Source organism: Littorina saxatilis, linkage group LG14, assembly GCF_037325665.1.
Source record: "Littorina saxatilis isolate snail1 linkage group LG14, US_GU_Lsax_2.0, whole genome shotgun sequence".
Taxonomy (NCBI): Eukaryota; Metazoa; Mollusca; class Gastropoda; order Littorinimorpha; family Littorinidae; genus Littorina; species Littorina saxatilis.
The window spans coordinates 14,187,457-14,213,088 of NC_090258.1; the positions used below are offsets into that span (position 1 = coordinate 14,187,457).

General features: G+C 40.7%; 1 protein-coding gene across 1 annotated transcript; it reads right to left on the minus strand.

Annotated features, from left to right (window-relative positions):
• Positions 1 to 1,109: 1,109 nt before the first annotated feature.
• On the minus strand, positions 1,110 to 24,012 carry LOC138947181 (glycerol-3-phosphate dehydrogenase [NAD(+)], cytoplasmic-like). Its single transcript, XM_070318619.1, has 10 exons — positions 23,887 to 24,012; positions 17,283 to 17,463; positions 15,921 to 16,061; positions 13,624 to 13,765; positions 12,120 to 12,232; positions 10,775 to 10,895; positions 10,121 to 10,230; positions 9,666 to 9,772; positions 8,049 to 8,141; positions 1,110 to 4,336 (listed from the first exon to the last, which is right to left on the minus strand). Exons 1-10 carry the CDS (start codon positions 23,928 to 23,930, stop codon positions 4,321 to 4,323), a joined length of 1,068 nt encoding a protein of 355 aa, XP_070174720.1. The 5' UTR covers positions 23,931 to 24,012; the 3' UTR covers positions 1,110 to 4,320.
• Positions 24,013 to 25,632: the final 1,620 nt, after the last annotated feature.

Sequence of the window (25,632 nt, forward strand, 5' to 3'; positions counted from 1 at the left end):
TTTGTGTTATGTGTGTGTGTGTGTTTGTGGGCTCTGGAACACCACAATAGTAAATGTCACTACCCTTCTATGACACACTGTTTATCGTGTGTTTTTACAATATAAAATAGCACTGAAAACAAAGAAGTGCTCTGTGCTGTGAAAAAAACCCAATGGTTTATGCAGATTGAACACCTTTTTGTTTGTGTGTTTGTTTGTTTGCTTAACGCCCAGCCGACCACGAAGGGCCATATCAGGGTGGTGCTGCTTTGACATATAACGTGCGCCACACACAAGACAGAAGTCGCAGCACAGGCTTCATGTCTCACCCAGTCGCATTATTCTGACACCGGACCAACCAGTCCTAGCACTAACCCCATAATGCCAGACGCCAGGCGGAGCAGCCACTAGATTGCCAATTTTAAAGTCTTAGGTATGACCCGGCCGGGGTTCGAACCCACAACCTCCCGATCACGGGGCGCCTTACCACTAGGCCAACCGTGCCGATTGAACACCTGTACAGGGACACAACAGCAGAGCTGCCAACTGCAGCATATGCTACGATTTTGCAGCAATTGCTACGCTAAGCCCAAAACTGCTAAGCTCAAACAAAAAATTACAAGCATGCAAAATTTCCACATCAGTCGACAATCAGCAGCAGTCATTAAAAACAGCGCTTGTGATGGAAAGGTCTGATTCAATCAGGGGACGGTTTTGTTGAACATCCAATCGAGAAAGCCATTTCTCCTTTTTTGCGTTGTAGTCTGGTTAATGTATTTGATTGACTTTGAACACATTCTTGGAGGTGTGGGTTACCGAGGCACTGTGTCCCACTTGCCGCCATGCCGTTGACATGGAAAACGAGAGGGGAAAAAAAGAAAGTCCAATGCAAACCTCGCATAATGCGTGTGTGCGATTCAAATTGAAGACAATGCTACTCTTAAAAGCCAATCCCTACTCTGAAAATGTCAAAATGCAGCATTATGCTACTATTTGGGCTTCACAGGGGTTGGCAGCTATGCAACAGAGCACGCACATGTACTTGAAATAAGAAGAAAAAAACCACTGAAGTTTCCTGTAAGAAATGCACCACGGACACCAAACTCTCAAAGCATATTGACACAAACACATTGTCATGGATGACTTGTTTATTATATCCAGGTTTCTGTGTTAGAAACCACATGCCAACTATACACATTTCCCACAGTCATCTTGCATACATTGAATTGGCACATATACAAAAATATGGTTATGCATCTTCTCAAGAAAAAACAAGAAGGGCAAAGCCCATACGACTCACATGCTTGACCTTTACATGACCTTGACCTTCAGCTAAACCTAGCAATGACATCATACACTAAGAACTGCTTTACACATTTTTCCTACCAAAATACATGTGACCTTGACCCAAGGTCAAGGTCATCCAAGGTCATGCAACACAAAGCTGTTACTTCAAGACATAGGAAGTACAATGGTGCTTTATATTGGCTCTTTCTACCATGAGATATGGTCACTTTTAGTGGTTCACTACCTTATTTTGGTCACATTTCATAAGGGTCAAAGTGACCTTGACCTTGATCATATGTGACCAAATGTGTCTCATGATGAAAGCATAACATGTGCCCCACATAATTTTTAAGTTTGAAACAGTTATCTTCCATAGTTCAGGGTCAAGGTCACTTCAAAATATGTATACAGTCCAACTTTGAAGAGCTCCTGTGACCTTGACCTTGAAGCAAGGTAAACCAAACTGGTATCAAAAGATGGGGCTTACTTTGCCCTATATATCATATATAGGTGAGGTATTAAATCTCAAAATCTTCAGAGGAAATGGGAAAAATGTGAAAAATAGCTGTTTTTTAGACAACATTTATGGCCCCTGCGACCTTGACCTTGAAGCAAGGTCAAGATGCTATGTATGTTTTTTGAGGCCTTGTCATCATACACCATCTTGCCAAATTTGGTACTGATAGACTGAATAGTGTCCAAGAAATATCCAACGTTAAAATTTTCCGGACGGACGGACGACTCGGGTGAGTACATAGACTCACTTTTGCTTCGCATGTGAGTCAAAAATGAAGAAAATAAAGATCCCACCATCTTTCAAGTTAACCAAGTCTTTCCACTCGTTAAAACATAGATTAACATACACACTGAAAATGTACACATGCAGGAAGGACACAGTCTCACTTAATGTCAACAATTTTCAGATCTCGACATACTTTGTGACCCTAAGTTTATCATGAAAGTAAGCATCATTTCTCTATCATGCAGTCACAGTAAACTACATTTTTTTTATGAAAAGTAGGATGTATTACTACTACATGTATTACAGCCAGTTCTGAATCACTTTTTTTTATTGGTCACCATTAACAGAATTTCTGAGATGAAAAATGGTGCCCTAGAGATATTTGCATAGACATTTTCACTCTGACCAAAAGGAAAAACAAAAAAACTCAACATTTTACACAAGGTAAACGAGGAACAAAAGATGTACATGTGTGTTATCTGAGGTGACCAGAAACATGTTTTTCATGCCTTAAAAAGATAAAGCAGCACTGAAGTCAAACTGGAGAAATTCAAGCAATGTACTAAGTCATGCCTGCATAAAAGGTCCATAAATAGACTGGTCCGACAGAACAATCAACTGAGCAATTTCTTTTCAAACACATCATATTTTTTGCACCTGATCACACAAAAAAGTTGGGGAAAAAGTGAATCAGTGGTCCTTGGAAAACAAGCTGAGCAATATTGTGATGATGACACTGTTACCTGAAAAAGCAACATATAACTGCAAGGGAATGCCTTGTAACTGGGGAACACAACAGCTTGATACATGGTGCAAACGTAAAACACAGACAGCGTACGTTTTTTTATAATCATTTACATCTGAAGCATGTGCATCATGACCAAAACAATGTCAATAATAACAAATAAATAATAGAAGCCACACCACCAATGAAAAAAATAGACACTGTTAACTGTGATTGACACACGTACAGAGCAGAGAAGATGGTCTTCGTTCATTTCAGTTGCAACAGACACACAAAAATATATGGTTCAACCAAACTTAATCACAACTAGTTTTGTAAAGTGTATGGCTAGTGCAGATAACTCTCATAACATTCTTCACTTTCAAACACTATGCTGTAGTTATGCACACAGTGATGGCAGATGTTGAAAAAAATGGCTGCCTGTATAGTCACAACAACTTTAAATCGAACACAACTTTTCCAAACTTTATCAGAGGTAGTACATTTGCATGGATACAGTAGTACCTGTTACAGAGGTCCTTTTTCTCAAGAGGAATCAGAAAACTCCCAATCTGTATTACTCTTTAAAACGTTTCCCTGCCATGAAAGAACACTTGCATATAGGGGACACTTTTTTCTGGCCCTAGGGGTTACAATCTTTCCTGACAAGTACCATTGTATCCATTTGCGTAAATCGTCATTTGCAAATAAAAACAAGACTCAATAAACACAGAAGATGGCTCTAACATGGCTTTGTTTTAATGAACACATTTTTCAAATTTGATCATAAGTTTTACTGTAATTTCACCATGTCTGAGAAATGAGGATACTACTGTATTGACCGCGCATCTTCAGGGAGTGAAAGCCTATGAGTATGATCAATTTCAAATGACTGTATGTGCAGCCAGAACATTCATTAAGGTTTCAATACATGCATGTACACACTCAAAACAACTGATTCATTGTGTGTTAAAATTGCTTTTCACATAATCCTTGAAAAACTTACGCTTCATAGCCCATATATAGATTTCTCTGAAATGTCTTTAAGTCAAACAGAAAAAGAAAATCAACCAAAAATCAAACAAAACAAACAAAACCATCAACAAAGCAATGCCTGAAGATATAAAGAAAATAAACCCAGATGTTCCATACACAAGATTTCTTTCGAAGTTTCTGTCAGCAAAAGAAACACTGCAACTGATGAATTACCATTTTGAGTATTTGAATTCCTGTGTTGTTTAAGAGCACTTTCCTTATATAATCCAACAAAGCAACTTGTGATTGTCCTAGCACTGAGATTAATGTCAAAACTGATTAAAGTGCACCTTAAATCTAAATTCTTGATTGACACGTTCTATTTTGGTCTGTATGGAACAGGCAACAATGCACAAACATGAAAGGTGGCAACACAGCGCAACACTTTAACAGCAATATGCATAAAACCAAGTCATACATATATTTGTTTTGTTTTTGTTTGAATATGCCACATAAGAATGCCTAACAGGTGAATAAAATAAGAAGCAAAAACAAACAAGAAATATTAACATGAATCATTTCAAATAACCGAAACGTACAACATTTATACCCATTACTTATGGGAAATCCTGCAAAATAACAGTGCATTATATATTAAATCAAAATCAACTGTGTATTAAAGTAATGTCGACTCAACAGAATTAAAGGCGTATGCTGCACTTTCTGCTGCCTTCTCATTCTTATAAAAAAAAAAATCTTTTCTTTCTTTATTTGGTGTTTAACGTCGTTTTCAACCACGAAGGTTATACCCGACGGGGAAAGGGGGGAGATGGGATAGAGCCACTTGTCAATTGTTTCTTGTTCACAAAAGCACTAATCAAAAATTTGCTCCAGGGGCTTGCAACGTAGTACAATATATGACCTTACTGGGAGAATGCAAGTTTCCAGTACAAAGGACTTAACATTTCTTACATACTGCTTGACTAAAACCTTTACAAACATTGACTATATTCTATACAAGAAACACTTAACAAGGGTAAAAGGAGAAACAGAATCCGTTAGTCGCCTCTTACGACATGCTGGGGAGCATCGGGTAAATTCTTCCCCCTAACCCGCGGGGGGTTTTGAAAGACCTGATTTGCTCAGATTTTTAGAGGTCTTAAAAGGGCGGTGCCACTGTAGACTATAAACCCTGGTACATATTGGGAACCATGCATCCACTCTTTCATTGACTAGATCATTTGAACATTTATTTAGTCAAAGTGTGGAAGAATGAAAGGAAATTTCATAACTTATTTTGCATCAAGCATTCTATTAACTCATTGTCTCCCAGGTACGGATATATCCGTACCCACTAATATGGCTGTATCCGACTTGTTATGGATATATCCGTACGCACAGTCGCTTCAGTTTCTTCCTGTAACGTCGATCTAACGCCTGCATTTCAGCGTGTTGATACACAGTTTCGACACAGTTACGTACAATTCTGAGTGACTTGCTGCAGCACAGCTGGTTTCGGCTAAAAAAAACTTCAGTCGCTTCCTGTAACGTCGATCTAACGCCTGCATTCCAGCGTGTTACTACACAGTTACGTACAATTCTGAGTGACCTGCTGCAGCACAGCTGGTCTCGGCTAAAAAAAACTTGGTCAACATAGGTGGGGTAGAAAGTGTTAAGTCATTTTCTCTCTAATTCACTTCCTGTTTGAATCTGTCACTGTGTCTGGGATAGAAAAGAGTGAAACAATGGAAATGCATGTTTTTGTGGTGACATTCCAGCTGTCAATATTCATAAAGTCAGGTGGCAGATTCAATGACTACATCCAGGTAAAGAGACTGCTTTTAACTTACAGATATAATCTATAAGGAGTGGGCCATTAAACCAAAGGCAGCCAGAAAGAAAATACGCACAGAAAATTTGGGAAGAAAGAAAACATTACTATTCCGCAATCAAGACTCTTTTCTTCTAACAATCTTAACAAGAAGGGCAAAGCCCATACGACTTACATGCTTGACCTTTACATGACCTTGACCTTCAGCTAAACCTAGCAAGAACTGCTTTACACATTTTTCCTACCAAAATACATGTGACCTTGACCCAAGGTCAAGCAACACAAAGCTGTTAATTCAAGACATAGGAAGTACATTGGTGCTTATTGGCTCTTTCTACCATGAGATATGGTCACTTTTAGTGGTTCACTACCTTATTTTGGTCACATTTCATAAGGGTCAAAGTGACCTTGACCTTGATCATATGTGACCAAATGTGTCTCATGATGAAAGCATAACATGTGCCCCACATATTTTTTTAAGTTTGAAACAGTTATCTTCCATAGTTCAGGGTCAAGGTCACTTCAAAATATGTATACAATCCAACTTTGAAGAGCTCCTGTGACCTTGACCTTGAAGCAAGGTAAACCAAACTGGTATCAAAAGATGGGGCTTACTTTGCCCTATATATCATATATAGGTGAGGTATTCAATCTCAAAAACTTCAGAGAAAATGGGAAAAATGTGAAAAATAGCTGTTTTTTAGACAACATTTATGGCCCCTGCGACCTTGACCTTGAATCAAGGTCAAGATGCTATGTATGTTTTTTGGGGCCTTGTCATCATACACCATCTTGCCAAATTTGGTACTGATAGACTGAATAGTGTCCAAGAAATATCCAACGTTAAAGTTTTCCGGACGGACGGACGGACGGACGACTCGGGTGAGTACATAGACTCACTTTTGCTTCGCATGTGAGTCAAAAACCATACTGCCTTATTCAAACCTGCAAAATGACACTTCTTTAAAGTTCTTCTCTTCTTGTCGTCTCAATACTATTACTAAGTCTTGAATGTTAAATGTCTCGGTGATGGCAGCTACGCCAGCTCTCAGCACAAATATATACTCAATGGAGAATTTTGCTGCTGCCTGCAGCAAATGAACACAGTCTGTAAAACTTTTTTAAACAAATCTTGCGTGAACAGATATAATTAATACTCTGCATGTTCAAAAAACAAAAAAGCTAACTGGAAAATATTCTTTTGTAACCAGTGAATGCTACCTAACATACATAAAGCATTTTACCTTGGCTGCAGGTTGGGCTTAGCCAAGGCTATATTCCAATAATCTCCTTCAAAATAGATATGGAGTCAAATAACACTAGTACTGCTCCTTCATGCCAAACAATTCTTTTCTCCCACCAACTCCCGGGAAACAGTTCATGATTCAAGGCAAACTGTGACTCACACAGCAACATGTTCCACTTAACGGCCGACTGGCAATCAGATCATAACAAACCTGCATGATTTAGTTTTGGCCTGTTGACTTGACTTAACAAATTAACATTCACCCCAAGTTCAGGCTGAGAAAATATAAGAGATTTGCTTTGATCGAAGCACCACACGACCTCATATATCTTGTGTCAGTGGTACGGAAAATGTGTATGGCACATGGAATGCATACTTAAGCACAATTTTGCAGAGTGAGTGCAATCCCAGGAAATTCAGTCAAAAGAATGATTATTCTCATCATTTAGTACACACAGACACAGATAAAATGCAAGTCAGGATACCTTTTGTTTTCAACTTGTTTACAGTGTTAACATGTTCTAATAGGAAGGTTTCCGCCAGTTATCTCTTTGAGGTTTTGGGTGCTTACAGAGTACCGTGCCCCTTGCGGGGGCATCAAACATCGAGGTCACAAGCAGGGTCAAGGGGAAGGTCGGCTGGGCGGACAGGAGACTATTGAAGGCTGTCAGTGAGGCAGTGATCTTAGAAAATGGACACCCAGTTACACAGAAAGTTCACACAACTTTGCAAAAAATATTCCTCTCAAATTAGTAATGACTGATTTGTTGTGAACACCGCACTGAAGGTAAGAATGCCATAATGCTTATCATTTGGTTTTTACAATACTGTGCACAGAAAGTGCTGTATGGTAACACAAAACTATACTCCTTCCCACTTTCATACATGTATACAGTCACACAGAAAGTCTCGTACAAACAGGCATGTACGGTAACCAATAGGATGCATATACTAGTCCATGTTATGCACAAGATACAAAACATTACAATAAAGTTTCAGTAAGACAAATAATAAAACCACAAATAAATTAAATTAAATTAAATTAAATTAAAATTTAAAAAACACCCCGAAAAAATCTGAAATACTAGTGTCTCAAAAACTTAGTTCCTGAAGCCACAGGAAACCAGCATATCTGACATAACAACCATTCATTTCATGGACACCCAAACCCCTGAAAATAAAGAAATGTAAAGGTGTAGGGTGGGAGAGATAGAAGGTGGGGTGGGGTGGGGGGGGGGGGAGCATTGAAAAGGGGGTACATTACATATGCTCAGGGTGATTCTTGAGACAGTCCAAGAACTTGGTGGCAGGCAACTCCCCTTTGCAGATTCTGTGAATGGCAGTGAACAATGGAAACCTGCAAATGAAATTTTTGTTTGTTTATTTGTTGCTTAACGTCCAGCCGACTACGCAGAGCCATATCAGGACGAGGAAGGGGGGGATGAAGGGGGCCACTTGTCAAGCGATTCCTGTTTACAAATGCACTAACCCTTTACTTGTGTCCCAGCAGGCTTTAGTAAAACTAAATTAATACCTACTGGAAGATTACCAGTTTCCAGTATGTTAAAATAGGCTTAACCTATCTACTGCTGGACTTACATCAGAACACTAACAGATTATGCAAATGAAATAAAAACAATAAAATTCATTAACTGATTATCAATGGTGCTGCCATTAATATCATGGCACACATGCACACACAGACACAAATGGTGCTGCCATTAATATCATGGCACACATGCACACACAAACACAATCAAATAAATGAAAACAAAAACAGACTTTCAATCAACAGAACAAACTTAAATTTAACAAGAAGAGCACATGATGCCCATGTGATTCACCTTTCCTCATATCTAGTATAAATCAAAAACAAAATATGTGTTGCTTTAGCTCCATAAATAATGTTGAAGAAAACAATGATTTCCTACTTATTGACTCGAACTTGACCCCATGAACTGTGACCTATAGCAATCCATTTAGTTATCGAAAGTTATTCTAAGAGTATACCTCAATACAAACTGTGCCACCCCATACTTAGGCTATTTCGCACAAGAATATAGACATTTAAAAAGGTTAATTTAGAAGAAGAAAAACAAGTTGTGTGAAGCGATATAAAAACATTTAGTAAATCGTTAACAAACTAGAAAGATCTATAACCCCCAAAACAGTCATCACCGAGCCTAACTTCAGATAGTCTCGGCTAACCTGAAGACCGAGGCGGGTCACCCTCGTCTCCGCGAAGCAAGCGACCGAAGTACTTACTGGACCTATTTTCTTCCCGTCTGAGCACATTGTTAGAGTAAACATGACATATCTGTATATTTTTGAAATCAGGAGAAGATGAGGAATACAATGCGATCATTTTTAATCTGTAACTGGAAATTCGATCGACAACTTTAATGAGCAAACTAATTAACTAATTTTTAAGCTTCCAAACTGAAATGAAATCCAATAGTCCGGACGTCGTCGAAAATAGCTTGACCAAAATATCAATCAATTTGGTTGAAAAATGAGGGGGTGACAGTGCGGCCTCAACTTTCACTAAAAGCCGGATATGACGTCATCAAAGATAGTTATCGAAAAAATTAAAAAAAACATCTGTGGATATCAAACCCAGGAACTCCCATGTGAAGTTTCATGAAGATCGGTCCAGTAGTTTTCTCAAAATCGCTCTAGCTACACATACACACATACACCACACCCTCATCTCGATTCCCCAGTCCATGTTAAAACATTTAGTCAAAACTTGACTAAATGTAAAAACGGCCAATAGAGAGTACGTGTCTGCACCAATTTGTCATGCTACTCTGAAAGTGTAACAGTTGGCGGCTCTGTTATCCTGGGACAAAAAGGCCAAAAATCCACACCATGCACTCACCTGTCTTCCATTTTCTTGTTCTTCAGCATGACGTTAACTTCGTCAGCAGTGGGAGGTCCCTGCAGTTTCTGTCCGTTCAGCATCTCTGCCTCCAGCTGTTCTATCGTCTGAAACATCAACATTACGATGGCGGTCAGCGTGATCATGATTTGAATGTGTGACTACGTATGTGTGTGTCACCAGAGGGAGCACTGCACTTTGGCAAATCAGTTCTGCTACGATTGAAATGCTGTTGATTTGTACCTGAGGTGTGTGTGTGTGTGTGTATGTATGTGTGTGCGTGTGTGTGTGTAAGTGCATGCCTCAGCGTGTGTGTGCATGAGCATGTAGGTGCATGTCTCTGCGTGTGTATGCCTGCCTAGGTGTGTGCACAGACCTCCCTGTTCATCTATAACTGGCTTGAGCACAGATTCATATGTAATGACCCCACACAAATCAGGAACGCTGCACTATACCTTTCCAGTACGAACATAGGCCTCAGATACTCGTCGGTTGCGACCACCATAGCAGGTAGTCACAAGATCTGCCACTCCACAGCTCTCCAGGAAGGTACTCTGCTGTGAACCTGAAAACACAAATAGTTTGCACTGTAGCTTCAAATCTTTCAAGTAAACACCTCACACCCTCTGCAATACTGTATTGTTCCAAGGTAGTGTGGCCATTAAATATTTGTATCACCACCACCCATTTCCCTTCAGCCATTTCTTCTATATGCAGCAAGGACATTTATATTTAAGAATTTAATTTTATAAAAAAAAGACAAACTAGTGAGTTTCATCTGTTTTTGACATACATGAGTGGACCTTATGGAAACTTTCTTTGACAAAAGTTTGCTGAAAGAAAAATACCAATACTGTTGAACCTGTCTATTACAGCTACCTGCAAAACAACCATTTCAAAGAGATCGCTGACTGATTATACCATACATTATACGTCTACAGCTACCACCTGTCTACAACGACCCCTTTCGACTGGTCGCAATTGACAGGTTTCACCATAAAACATGTTCAGCAATTTTCAAGGCAGACTATGACTTACCCAGAAAGCAATTTGGCTTTGTTTGAACCATTTCCATACTTTATCAAAGGCATCCCAAAACAAAACAGTACCTGGGTAGAAGACTTCACAGAATTTGACCATCTCCATCAAGCCCAGGCGTATCACAGCAGCTTTGGTGTTATCACCGTAGCCTAGACCATCAGCAAAGCCTGCTCCAACTGCCACAATGTTCTGGGTGATACCAAAGAAACCATTTTATTCACATCACAAAAGTTTTGAGCAACACAACAATAACAATTTAGTCATCACGTCAAAACGTGGGGGGAGTTAAATGCTACCCTTTAGTCTTTGAAACATCGGAACTCAAATTTATAAAGCTACCAGTTATTCTTTCACCTTTTTCTGCTGAAGGGAAACTAACAAAATTCCATGGGTGGGACAGAAAAATGTCATGGATCCTGAAGAATTCCAAGGGGGGGTCTTGGGGCCCCCAGACGCTGAAGGATGTGTATAATTAACAACCCAAAAAAAATCACCACAGACATTACGAATCCGGATTTCCGGCATATTCTTTCTTTCTTTATTTGGTGTTTAACGTCTTTTTCAACCACGAAGGTTATATCGCGACGGGGAAAGGGGGGAAGATGGGATAGAGCCACTTGTTAATTGTTTCTTGTACACACAAGCACTAATCAAAAAAATTGCTCCAGGGGCTTGCAACGTAGTACAATATATTACCTTACTGGGAGAATGCAAGTTTCCAGTACAAAGGACTTAACATTTCTTACATACTGCTTGACTAAAATCTTTACAAACATTGACTATATTCTATACAAGAAACACTTAACAAGGGTAAAAGGAGAAACAGAATCCATTAGTCGCCTCTTACGACATGCTGGGGAGCATCGGGTAAATTCTTCCCCCTAACCCGCGGGGGGTATTTCCGGCATATACCGGAAGAATCCCACCCATGCAATTCAAAGGAATGCTCAAACTGTACACAAGCTTAGGTCCCAGTTGCTAAATCAGTAGACTGGCAGAAGAAACTGGCAGCTAGTTCCAATCCCAAATGGTGCAATTACACAAGTTACTCACCTTAAAACTATGTGATCAATTACCAGTCTTGTGCATGCCTTTCTCTTATTCTTTTTTTATTATAATGTTTTCCCCTATATTACCCATCTGTGTGTAATATGGCAGGTAAGGCATAAAACAGAATGCAATTTGAACTGATCCCTACATTTAGGATCTGTGACTGATAGCAACTGACAAACGTAATGGCCCAAACATCTCCTTTCCAATCCCCTCCCCCCCCATTATGCCAGAAACTTAAAGTCCTAAGACAGACGTTTTACTGCATTGCCACAAGCATGACAAGATGGAAATTGTGCAGGACTGTCTTTCACGTCATAGTCCATCTAAGGACATTTGTTACAGCGACAGCAAAAATGTTACCTTCAATGCTCCACACACTTCCACTGTTTCTTCGTCATCCACCACCACAATGCGGAAGTATTTGGTCTGGAACATGGATTTATGCAGTCTCCCGAGCTCTGGATCCTTACAACCTATAACACACAAACACCAATTCATAACCTGGAATGTGGACGCAAATAGATGGCTTCATTTTATGCTGTTTGTCTCCCCCACCTTCAGCATTGTACTTAAGGCTTAGGCTGGTTGTCGCGACATATGTCACGCTACTTTACGTATACTGTCACCTGGTTGTCACGAGTTGCGCTACTGGCTCAGTCTGTTTAGTCGGTTCCGATTACCTCCCATGGATGTGAAAACCTTTATGACCGTTTTTCTTTATTTTTCTCTTTCTTTTCTTTATTTGGTGTTTAACGTCGTTTTCAACCACGAAGGTTATATCGCGACGGGGAAAGGGGGGGGAGATGGGATAGAGCCACTTGTTAATTGTTTCTTGTTCACAAAAGCACTAATAAAAAAATTGCTCCAGGGGCTTGCAACGTAGTACAATATATTACCTTACTGGGAGAATGCAAGTTTCCAGTACAAAGGACTCAACATTTCTTACATACTGCTTGACTAAAATCTTTACAAACATTGACTATATTCTATACAAGAAACACTTAACAAGGGTAAAAGGAGAAACAGAATCCGTTAGTCGCCTCTTACGACATGCTGGGGAGCATCGGGTAAATTCTTCCCCCTAACCCGCGGGGGGTATGAAAGGATACCCGTGGAACCAGTAAAACAAAGTCCATACATTGAAGGGGGTCTGTCATGACAGGTACATTTTGATCAAGCTTATAAAAGCATTAAGGGACAACACAATGTCTGCTTTCATTGGAGGTGTCTTTCTCATTGTAGGGAACTCACATTGATGGTACCACTGTAAGTTAAAAAGTGTCAGTTTGCCAATAAATACACAAACATTCAGCGTTGTTCGAAGATTTACAGGACAATGGACAAGTTGGACCTGAATTTGAAATAATGTATTGGTCCATATCTCCTGGGTACACAAAAATTCTTCGATCAGGACAAAAAACAGTACTACATGTCAGAACTATCAGACAGTCAACCAGCTACTGGTACGAGTCAATGCGTCGGATAAAAAATAGTATGTGTCAGTGACCGAAGACCAAGGCCAGAGAATAACACGGTCACATCTATTCAAACTTAATTCTTTATGCTGTAAACCTGTCAGCCTGTTTTGAGGCAGATTGAAACACATCCATATAGATTAAAAACAGGGACTGTCCCTCCCACGAAGCAAGGCGCAGAGAGCAGTGGCCAGACGGAACGGACCTTCGGACCAAACTCTGGGGAACGGCAGATGAACTTCGCCGCACGGCCAGCTATGCGGCATCCCTCGGAGAGAGACTTTGATCGTGCAGTCAGTCGAACGCAGAAGAAGAAGAAAAAGATTAAAAACAGGCCCTTTTTCTGTACGGGTCATGACAAAATCACACACTCACTTACACACACTTACCAACAGTGGCTTCGCAGTAGTTCTCCTTTGCTACCTCGTTAGCAATGTTTGCCCCCATAAGAATGGCACATGGAATGTTCAGGAGATTCCTGATCACATCAGAAATGAGAAGAATGCCACCTCCCTCTGCCACATCAAAACCCTGGAACAAAAAACAAGTCGCGTAAGGCGAAATTACTACATTTAGTCAAGCTGTGGAACTCACCGAATGAAACTGAACGCACTGCATTTTTTCACAATGACCGTAGTCCACCGCTTGTGCAAAACGGAGTGAAACTGATGAGCCTGTTCAGCGCGGTAGTGGTTTCACTGTGCTGCATAGCACGCTTTTCTGTACCTCTCTTCGTTTGAACTTTCTGAGCGTGTTTTTAATCCAAACATATCATATCTATATGTTTTTGGAATCAGGAACCGACAAGGAATAAGATGAAATTGTTTTTAAATCGTTTTCGGAAATTTGATTTTGATAATAATTTTTATATTTTTAATTTTCAGACCTTGTTTTTAATCCGAATATAACATATTTATATGTTTTTGGAATCAGAAAATGATGAAGAATAAGATGAACGTAAATTTGGATCGTTTTATAAAAAAATAATTTCAATTACAATTTTCAGATTTTTAATGACCAAAGTCATTAATTAATTTTTAAGCCACCAAGCTGAAATGCAATACCGAAGTCCGGCCTTTGTCGAAGATTGCTTGGCCAAAATTTCAATCAATTTGATTGAAAAATGAGGGTGTGACAGTGCCGCCTCAACTTTTACAAAAAGCCGGATATGACGTCATCAAAGACATTTATCGAAAAAATCGTCTGGGGATATCATACCCAGGAACTCTCATGTCAAATTTCATAAAGATCGGTCCAGTAGTTTACTCTCAATCGCTCTACACACACACACGCACACACACAGACACCACGACCCTCGTCTCGATTCCCCCTCTATGTTAAAACATTTAGTCAAAATTTGACTAAATGTAAAAAAGAAAAGCAAATGCTTACATGACTCTCCTTCATCACTTCCCATTACAGTGGAATCCCCCTTTAAAACCCCTCCCCCCCAAAATAAGACATTCTCCCTCCCCTTTAATGAACGATAATGTACTTGGTGTTTGATAGTGTATGATTGTTTGTTAGTTGTAGATATAGTACGATGTCTGATGTTGTAATGTTTGTGCGTGTGTTATAATGCAATATGTTATGATGTAATGTATGATGATGTATTCGGTGCATGATAGTGGAGGTATGCTTGTTAGTTGTAGATCTAGTACGATGTTTGAGGTTGTAATGTTTGTGCGGGTGTTATAATGCAATATGTAGCCGTATGAGGGTTCCAGTGTGTGAGTTGTACATGGCCGGGTGCTAGAGTGCTGCATGAATGAGTAAGTGCATGTGGAGCTGTATGACTGGGTGAATTGTGGGTTGCGTACGTCCGAGGGGCACATGTAGCCTGTGTGTCTGAAGTAGTGGGTATGTTGCGTAAGGGTGTGCTGATATTGAACTTCAGTTGTGTTTTGTAAATGTCTATGTATCAGTGTATCATGTCTTGCCACACACATGCCAAATTTCCTTGTATTAATGAGGACAATAAAACTTCTTGTATCTTGTATCTGTATCTTTAAGACCCTCCTTCCCCCCCCCCATCCGATAGAAGACTCCCTCCCTTCTTACCCCCCCTCCCCCAACCATCCTACCCAATAGAAGACCCCCTCCGATTAGACCCTCCGCCCATTCAAGACCCAGTTTTTTCAGATTTTCTATTCATAAACTCAGAAAGTTAACCCCCATTTTAAGAATCCTTTTTTAACACTTTCTACCCCACCTATGTTGACCAATTTTTTTTTTAGCCGAGACCAGCTGTGCTGCAGCAGGTCACTCAGAATTGTAGTATTAACTGTGTAGCAACTGTGGATCAACACGCTGGAATGCAGGCATTAGATTGACGTTACAGGAAGCGACTGAAGTCAGATAGAGCCATATGAGTGGGTACGGATATATCCGTACCTGGGAGACAATGAGTTAAGACTTAATTTTCTCAGATTTGTGGAGGTCTTAAAAGGGGGGTTCCACTGTACAGTGGTACCTGTGATGAAAGGACATCCTTGGGACCGGCCAAAAGTGTCCCTACATTGCAGGTGGCCTGTCATGACAGACCTGTATATTTTGGTAGAGATAATATAAAAAGGGACAAGAGAAAGCGTCCTTTTAAGGGAGGTGTCCTCTCATGGTAGGGTCCACACATCGCAGGTACTGCTGTAGCAGCATCAGCCCAACAGGTTGACATGACTTAACCCACCTTGATGAGCGTCACAGCCACGGTCCCTTCTTTCATTTTGTCCTTGAGCTGGTTGCACACGCCACGCACAAACTGATGCGGCAACACAAACACCAAGATGTCTGCGTCCTTTGCTGCGTCTTTCACGTCTGGTATCGCCACCTGAAAATCACAAGAGTTTTTGTCAAAAGACAGAGGTTTGATATTGCACATGACCTTTGTAAAATGACTAAGGTTTGAACGTTGCACATGATCTTTGTACATGTACCACATATCATATGGCAAGTGATATTGCAATTGATTCCATGAACTGTTCTTCAGAGATTTTAAATGATGCACAGTTACAGCAGCCTACCTTGAATATGGTTTTGTCCAAATCAATAGAAATTACAATACAGCAGAACCCCCCTTTCAATCAAGGCCTCCCCCCCCCCCCCCCCACCCCTTCTTTAAGACTATGCTTTTTCAGACTTTCTGTTTACAACCTCTGTAAATGTGCCCTTTTTAAGATTCCCTCCAGACCCGATTTCTTTTCCAGAATGTTAGAGGTCCTACAAATGGGGTACTACTGTACAAAGTTGTTCACCAGCAGAGTGATCAATAAGTCGTCATTGCCTCTGACTCTTTGCTTTTTATGCAAAAATATGTCCAGCCTCACTGTTAGCATTCTGTCTTTGTGAATCACTTGCAATGCGGAGGACTACTTGGTGTAACTATGCAACATGCATAGCCATACAGTCAGTGACACTTCAAAAATCCTATCTTCACGAATAGGTGCTACCTTTTGAAGTCTCAGATCTGAAAATGTTCATAGCTGCTTAGCACAACAGCTACGGCCTCAACGGACATATCCTAGTTCTTGTGATTTATGGAGTCTCAATCAGACTGGTACATCAGTTTGTACCTGCTAATTACGTTGAACGTTCACAAGTTACATTAGACTCAAGAGGCAAACCGCCATCATGCCAGGGGATGAAAGTTTCTGTCACAACAAATCATTATGCGGCATCACATACTGCACCAATTCCAGCGACATATTTCCTGCCATTTTGACGCTTAACACAATGTGTCAAAATGCATACAACATATACACAAGCTTAATCATCCTTACAACCACTGTTTCCAAGACAATTTACATGCATGTAAAGTGGAACTTCCCTTTAGAAACTCCCTTCTTTTTAAGACCTGGTTTTTTCCCGACTTTCTGTTCATAACCTCTGTAAAATTACCCCCATTTAAAGACTGCCTCCTTTATAAAGACCCGTTTTTCTCAGATTTTTTGGAGGTCTTCGAAGGGGGGTTCCACTGTTTACACAAGCTTATCAACATTACAACCACAATTTCTGTTCCCAGGCGTTGTACATGCATGTCCAATGTACCTACCACATTCTCAGGTAAGGCGATATCAGGGAGGTACTTGACGTTCTGGTGTTTGGTGTTGATGATTTCTGTCAGCTTCTTGCCATCCACCATCTCTTCGAACACCCACATGCGCACCTCTCGCTCAAACAGCTCGGGTTTGTCCAAGGCATTGTTGCCAATAATTTTGGCGATAGCCGAGCCCCTGAAAATACAGAGACAATATGTTTTTAATACATTGAAACCCCTTTGTAAGACCTTAATAAAATTTGAAGACTGTCCCTAAATAAAAGACCTTCATAGCTTTCAGCTCATAAACTCTGAAAATGTTTACTTTATTTGGTGTTTAAACGTCGTTTTCAACCACGAAGGTTATATCGCGACAGGGAAAGGGGGGAGATGGGATAGAGCCACTTGTCAATTGTTTCTTGTTCACAAAAGCACTTATCAAAAATTTGCTCCAGGGGCTTGCAACGTAGTACAATGTATGACCTTACTGGGAGAATGCAAGTTTCCAGTACAAAGGACTTAACATTTCTTACATACTGCTCGACTAAAATCTTTACAAAAATTGACTATATTCTATACAAGAAACACTTAACAAGGGTAAAAGGAGAAACAGAATCCGTTAGTCGCCTCTTACGACATGCTGGGGAGCATCGGGTAAATTCTTCCCCCTAACCTGCGGGGGAATCTGAAAATGTGTCCCCATTCTAAGACTCCCTTCAGTTTTCTTTTTGGAGAAAAAACGGAGGAGCTGTTACTCTCTGTTAGTTCTGGCAATAAAGATTGATATTATTAATTAAGATTTTGGGTGTTGTAGCTGGGAATGCTGCAATTTAAAGGACATGCACTCACACACACACACACGTCAGTTTGCATAAACTTGAATATAATCAGAACACACATTAGCAATGTTTTATGCTGACAGTGAAAATCAAGTGACACATGCATGCAGGTTGGATTTTGTCCTCTAGTATCTTATGCACCTTTACACAGTGCTCCCAGTTCCTATACAAGAGTAAACATCTATTGATTACAACCTCAGCCTAGACAAACACCGCAAGTATATAGGACAGGCAGACTTGCCAGGCTAATTGTATGCACCTGGACTGTTCAACACACATTTGTTTCATTTGGCCATTTATGCTTGAAGTTCACACCATAACTTAAACTGCCAGCTGACAACAGCCGCTGATAAGGCCTAAAAAAAAAATAGGTGAGGTTACGGTAACCCGACCTACCCTATTTTTAGGGGCCGACCCTATAACTTTTTATTACATAATTTGTCAACAACCAAAAAAAATAAATAAATAACAGTGCAGAAAACGCAATGAAAGCGAAAGCGCTCGAGTCGCACACTTATTTCCCTGTCAAGTAGGTTTAATTTGTACACATTAGAAAAAAAAGTTTTAAAAAATAAAGTGATTGCCTACCTTCCCTACCCTATTTTTTTGTGGCTATGTTACCTTAACCACGGCTAATTTTTTTTTTTTTTTGCCTAACGGAAAACTTGTGCAGCATTAGTACAAAAGACTATCACACAGGTACAGTACAAAAGACTTATCGCACAGAGAATTACGGCCTATCATAGACCAAAGTTCTCTAAGCTTTATTAACTACAGACTGGCAAAGACACCCGCCCCCCCCCCCCTCCCCCCCCCCCCCCCAAAAAAAAACACCTGGAAAAGGTAACTTAAACACTGAACTATTACAAAATGGGGCAGTCCATATACTTTGATCCCTAATGACAGAATTTTAACTGCAGAAACTGTTTTCAGATCATTGTAAAATTTCCTGATCAATTTTTCCTAAACTTTTATTTGTGAACCCAGAAAAGGATTTATTGTGAGCAGCACTGAAAGTGCATGAAGTGGCCTCATGAAGTATTGCAAGTTTACATTGTAACAAAGCACAACACACAAGGCTATTTGTCAAGCCAAACAAGAACCCAAAGGTTACAGGAAAGGCAGACCTGGCCTTTGGTGCTCCTTGATTAAACAAACCAGGTTACACCTACTCCAAGCGAAGACCGATAGGAACAAGTGTGGTTGTGTTTTCTCTGCAGTGTACGTTGTAACATGTTGAACGTACAGTACTATGCCGCACATTACTATGCCCGGAACCTCAGGTTACCGGTAATCTCCTGTATCAAATGTGGTTAAACTTAAAGCTTGTGAATTTCGCTCTAACAAGTATTTAGAGAGAGAGAGAGCGAGAGAGCGAGAGAGAGAGAGAGAGAGAGAGAGAGAGAGAGAGTTACACTGACATACAGACTTACACATGCTCATATACCAAATCATTCTTAAATTTTAAAAATATTATGCAGAAAGATCTAGACGCACAAACATTCTACAAACACAACTCCCCTTCAACTAGCAGTATAAATGCGGTAGTAATTTAGTTCTGCCAAAATTTTAGTCTGAAACATATGGTGTAAGATGCTGTACAATATTCTATCACGATCAGATATATAATGCTGCCCCCCCCCCCCCCCTTCATCCAAAATAGACCCATATGTAATAATATATATATACTGTACAAACTTCTAAGTTTATTTTACACATATATATGACAATGACAGCATTACAGAGTCCTCAAAACTGCATAATTTTGAGAACAGCTGCTGACAGAAGAGGGTCAGGGGAGTAAAACTGTGAAGAAGCTGATGCACAGCTATCATGACGGCCCTGAGACTAGCTTTATGCTCCTCCCTCAAGTGCCCTTGTCATGACCGAAAAAAGTCAACTCCACAAAAATCTTCATAAATTATGGGAATGTTTATGGCTAGACAAGAGTTGAGATTTACGAGTCAAGGACAAATTAGTACACCTGAAGAAAGCCTGAATGATTAACTCCGAGAAGCTTACAGGAATGCGAATACTGTACAGGTATACTTAGATACAGTTAATACTGCCATACCGCAGGGAATGAAACAGTACGTTTGGTTTTGGTTTTTTTTGTAGTAAGAAGATTAAAGCTTTTCAGTTCATTAATTGTTGTTGTTTGTGTTCTTTTTGTGAGTGCATTTGGTATCATCTTGTTTTCATTTTTTCCACATATATGTATGTGTCTGTATTTAAAAAAAATGTGCTGCTTGAAAACATGACCCTCATAAATAAGTAGAGGCAAATTTGATCCCTTTAGTTGATAGTTTTACCGGGGCGTGGATGTAGCTCAGTCGGTAGCGCGCTGGATTTGTATCCAGTTGGCCGCTGTCAGCGTGAGTTCGTCCCCACGTTCGGCGAGAGATTTATTTCTCAGAGTCAACTTTTTGTGCAGACTCTCCTCGGTGTCCGAACACCCCCATGTGTACACGCAAGCACAAGACCAAGTGCGCACGAAAAAATCCTGTAATCCATGTCAGAGTTCGGTGGGTTATAGAAACACGAAAATACCCAGCATGCTTCCTCCGAAAACGGCGTATGGCTGCTTAAATGGCGGGGTAAAAAACGGTCATACACGTAAAATTCCACTCGTGCAAAAAAACACACGAGTGTACGTGGGAGTTTCAGCCCACGAACGCAGAAGAAGAAGAAGAAGATAGTTTTACCTACCACAGCAGTATAAGCAGTGGAGTTAAGTTTCTCTAAATCTATAGTCTTGCATGCATTCACACACACACACACACACATGGTGGGACTTCAACAGGTGTTAACTGCACTGCAAACTTCAATAGACACTATGCTCATGTCATTTCTTGTCTTAAAATGTGGGTCACCTTTGCATGAAGTTGGACTGTGGGTTTGTCTCAGGCAAGTTGGTGAACTTAAAATAGCTAGGGTCCAAAGTATAGTGACTCAGAAAATACAACAACATGGAATCCTTACCTTGATGCATGAACAGCATGGGTCATCATTTTGACAGTTATAATGTTAGTGTTGAATAAATGTAAAGATGGATCTATATATAAATTCTTTCTTAGAATTGGAAATGCAACCGGCTATAGTATACCCCACAAATTAAATGTCCATTCTATTTCTAATCATCATATAATCACGTAGAATTTAGGAATCAATGCTTAAAATAAATGTTTCTTTAAAAATCTTACTTGTATAAATATTTATGTATACATACCATCATATCACAATCCATCTATTAAAATATTCATAACTAGAATGAATACCCGCTTCGCCGGGTAGCCGGCTTCGCCGGGAAGAAGTACTTAGAGCCGTACGCCGGCTTCGCCGGGTCCGAACAATGGACCCGCCAAGCTTAGGTCCCTCCCAGATTCGTGGAATGGGAACAGCACGAAAATGATTCAGTGGCCATAATGCCATTCCTGACCATATCGAGTCCCATCCTTGTCGACGAATGTAACCGTGTTAATCACCTTTGGAGGCGAACTCCACTCAAACAGGACTGAGCAAGTTATGGCTTCTCAAAGGAAGGCCAGTACATAAAATTACACAAAAGCCGCCAGACCACATCACAAACAGAACTGAAGAATGCACAGGTGTTGCTTACATAGAGACACACACACTCACACACACACACACAAAAACACAGAGAAGCCGTATCTATAGAGAGATAGATGACAGTGTATTTTTCGCGTGGCTATAAATTGATTCGACCTTTGCACTTTTACAGTGAGGATAATTTACGGGTCCAATTTACGTTCTGTACACTGCGTTGACCTTCTAAAAATAGTAACGCCGGGAATATCCGAAGACGCTCAGCGCAGTGGACAGCGCAGTGTAGTAACTTACAACTGAACGGGAAAGCCACACGAAGGAAGGGAGATAAACGCCAAACACTGGAGAAGATAAGGAAGAGTTACTTATAATGGTGAAATGAACACAAAAACGAAAATGAGTTCAGCGCTGCGCGCTGAGAGCACGTGTTGAAATATCTCATCGATGATATTGTGTCCGGGGTGTAGCTGAATACGGTGTCCAAATTTGAAAAAGATCCACCGAGAACTTTGGCGTTGTGATGTGGTGTAGCGGCTATGGTGTGTCGGTATGGGGGCCCGGGTAAGCTGAGGTGGAACCAAAATAGCTGAGGTGGAACCAAAATCGGTTCCGCGCTGCGCGCTGAGAGCACGTGTTGAAATATCGACCAGGTTGTGTCGTGTCCCGGGTCTACCTGAATATGCCCACCAAATTTGAAGCAGATCCATCGAGAACTTTGGCCGTGCATCGCGCACAGATACACAGACAGACACACAGACAGATACACAGACACTAGTCGTATATACAGTGGTCGCCGCTTAATAAAACCACTTCTGGACCGACGAAAAATGGCTTTAATAAGCGGCGGATTTATTAACCGGCGGTCCAGGAATACGTCATTTTCGAAAGAAAAAAAATCTCTTTTGTTTACGTCACTCAGTCACTTTCTTTCGTCATTTACACTTGTTTGAATCTAAACAAAACTTCACGAAGGATGTTGAACTTTTGTTTTAATTATGTACATGTACGTGTACTTTGATCACTTCGGTACATCAATAATTTCACTGTCACCGTCGCGAATCATTACTCGGCAGAGAAGAACGATTTTATGAGTGTTTGTTTGTTGGTCGTCTTCCACATCAGAACAAGATAATGTGAGTTTTAGTCACAAACTACGTGATTTCTCTGAGAAAACTGGCTTTAATAAGCGGCGGGTTGGTTTTATTAACCGGCTTTTTCTAATACATAAGATATAGTGATAAATCCGGACCGTCTGAAATCGGCTTTTATAAGCGGCTGGCTCTATTAACCGCGGTTTTATTAAGCGGCGTCCACTGTATATATAGATAATGCATGATATCAATCAGCTACATTTGTTCATATAATATATCATACCGTTCGAGTTGGTTTGCCCTTATCTGACTAGATTTTTAAACTTCTCACTTTAGTGCTACATGTACAGTTTGTACGTGTACACAAAAGTCCATGGCCTCATTACAAATCAGATAAATCAGATTAATCATCATGAGACAGATCCCAATTCATGGCTTTCTCAACTCACTGAATTTTATTTTGTGTGTTATCTCAGTCACGCTAAATGCCCATGCAGGTAACATATGTAACATGACCACTGAACCAGAAAGGTCACCACTACGTACGGTCCTCTGACTGAGGTGCAGTAATGGCCGATGCATGCATAGGATGCACACCAAAATGTGATAGTTGTATGGTCTGACTCCAAATCTAAATGCAATGCTTCAGCAAACGACAAAGTATATTGTATGCAATGACAGTGTCCCCACCTGAAGTTGCTGGGAATATAGCAAAAATTGCTGTCAAGCCGTTGATGTCTCAGTACATGTATTGAATCTAACTCCGAAAGTGACAAACGTCGTCTGCTACTGTGCTAGACCCTTGTCAGTTTCACTTTATGGAACTGACCTAAACTGAACATCATCTAGCAAACTGAAGGCCTGAGTTACCAACAGCAGGTCATCAACAGCCCCCCTCCCGGTAAAGAAAAAAGTGGCGTGATTTTCTTCTGTCTTGCGCCAGCTTGTAAACAAAGTACATCGTTGCATGTTCGCACACAGCATCTTTCTTACGCGCAAGCGCTTCGGACTTGTACAGAATGCGAATCCGAGAACATAAATTTACAAGATTCAGTTTATAGACTACCGCAAAGTAAACATGCAACCAATGCAATAACAAGTTGACAACAAAGGCAAACATACCAGTTACCGGAGCCAACAACACAGACTTTCTTGGGCTTTGCCATTGTGGAATATCTTGCTTATTTACCGACTGTACCACTTTCAAGTGTCTCGCAAAACTGCCACACATGCCGCAACGGGGCTGACCTTTGTCCTAATTTGTTATCATGGCTGCGATTGGCTGATTCTACGCAGGGGAGAGTAGTGTTGCTCTGTGGTTTGTTTTCTGTCCCAAAGTTGTCTCCCATACTCCGATGCTGGTCTGATTTTGTGGACCCCCTTGTATTGTTTCTCGCTCTTTTTAAACCCACATAAAATTATATTCGAGGGTGTATAGGTTTCATTACATTTAGTCAAGTTTTGACTAAATGTTTTAACATAGAGGGGGAATCGAGACGAGGGTCGTGGTGTATGTGTGTGTGTGTGTGTTTGTGTGTGTCTGCCGGTGCGTGTGTGTGTGTAGAGCGATTCAGACTAAACTACTGGACCAATCTTTGTGAAATTTTAAAACTTGACTAAATGTAAAAAGGAGGAATAATTGCAATCACACACACACACACACACACACACGCACGCACTCATACACACACACACGCGCGCGCGCACGCACTACGCACGCACGCACACACACACACACACACACACACACACACACACACACACACAAAGACATACCGACAAAATGACAGACATACACACAGTGAGATAAACCGACACAGAAACCCCCACTGAGAAACACTTACGCAACCGAAAAAAAACACGCACACAAACAGACACAGACAGACAAACTTCATTCTTTGTAGAGAAATGCATTTCTTTCTGTATTGCTTTCTCTTTAAGTGCACCTTCCTCGCAGAGAGAGAGAGAGAGAGAGAGAGAGAGAGAGAGAGAGAGAGAGAGAGAGAGAGAGAGAGAGAGAGAGAGACTGAGAGAGAGAGAGAGACGGCAGACAGACAGACACACAGACAGACAGACAAAGACACAGAGAGAAAGAGATAGACAGACAGAGGGAGAAACAAACAGACGAAAACACAGACAAACATAGACAAACACACAAACAAAGACACACAGACAGACTTCACTATTGTATGTGCAAGTAATTTTGTTAAACCACACGTTACGTTCACCACAATCAGGGACGTAGCACCCGGTAGGGCATGTAGGGCGACCGCCCGACCACTTTTTCCGTAAAAAAAAAAAAAGAGAGAGAGAGAGAGAGAGAGAGAGAGAGAAGAGAGAGAGAGAGAGAGAGAGAGAGAGAGAGAGAGAGAGAGAGAGAGAGAGAGAGAGAGAGAGAGAGAGAGAGAGAGAGAGAGAGAGAGAGAGAGAGAGAGATCTACCAACAGAACACCCCACGTAGTATTCACGCGATGGCATAAGGTCGGTTTTTTTGGGTTTTTTTTGTGTGTGTTAGTCTTGGTCAACTGCTGGAATAGGATGACGTCTTATTTTGACGAGAACGTCACACGTGACGAGTTCCGTCAGGCCATAAAAGTATTGGCGCCAATTTAGTGGAAATTGCTTCTTCGTCCGTCTGCTCCCATGAGAAACAATGGAGGTAAGAAATGTTTTGTATATTCTGTGTGTGAAATATTTGGCACAGTATGGGGGACCAAATAAAATCGGCTATCAAGAGCATGGACTTGCCTTTCGCTAAAATGCGAGGGCAGTGTTACGACGGCTGTGACACAATGGCCAGTCAAAAGAATGGCGTTGCCGCTCAAATGAAAAGGCTGGAGCCACGGGCATTGTATACACATTGTTATG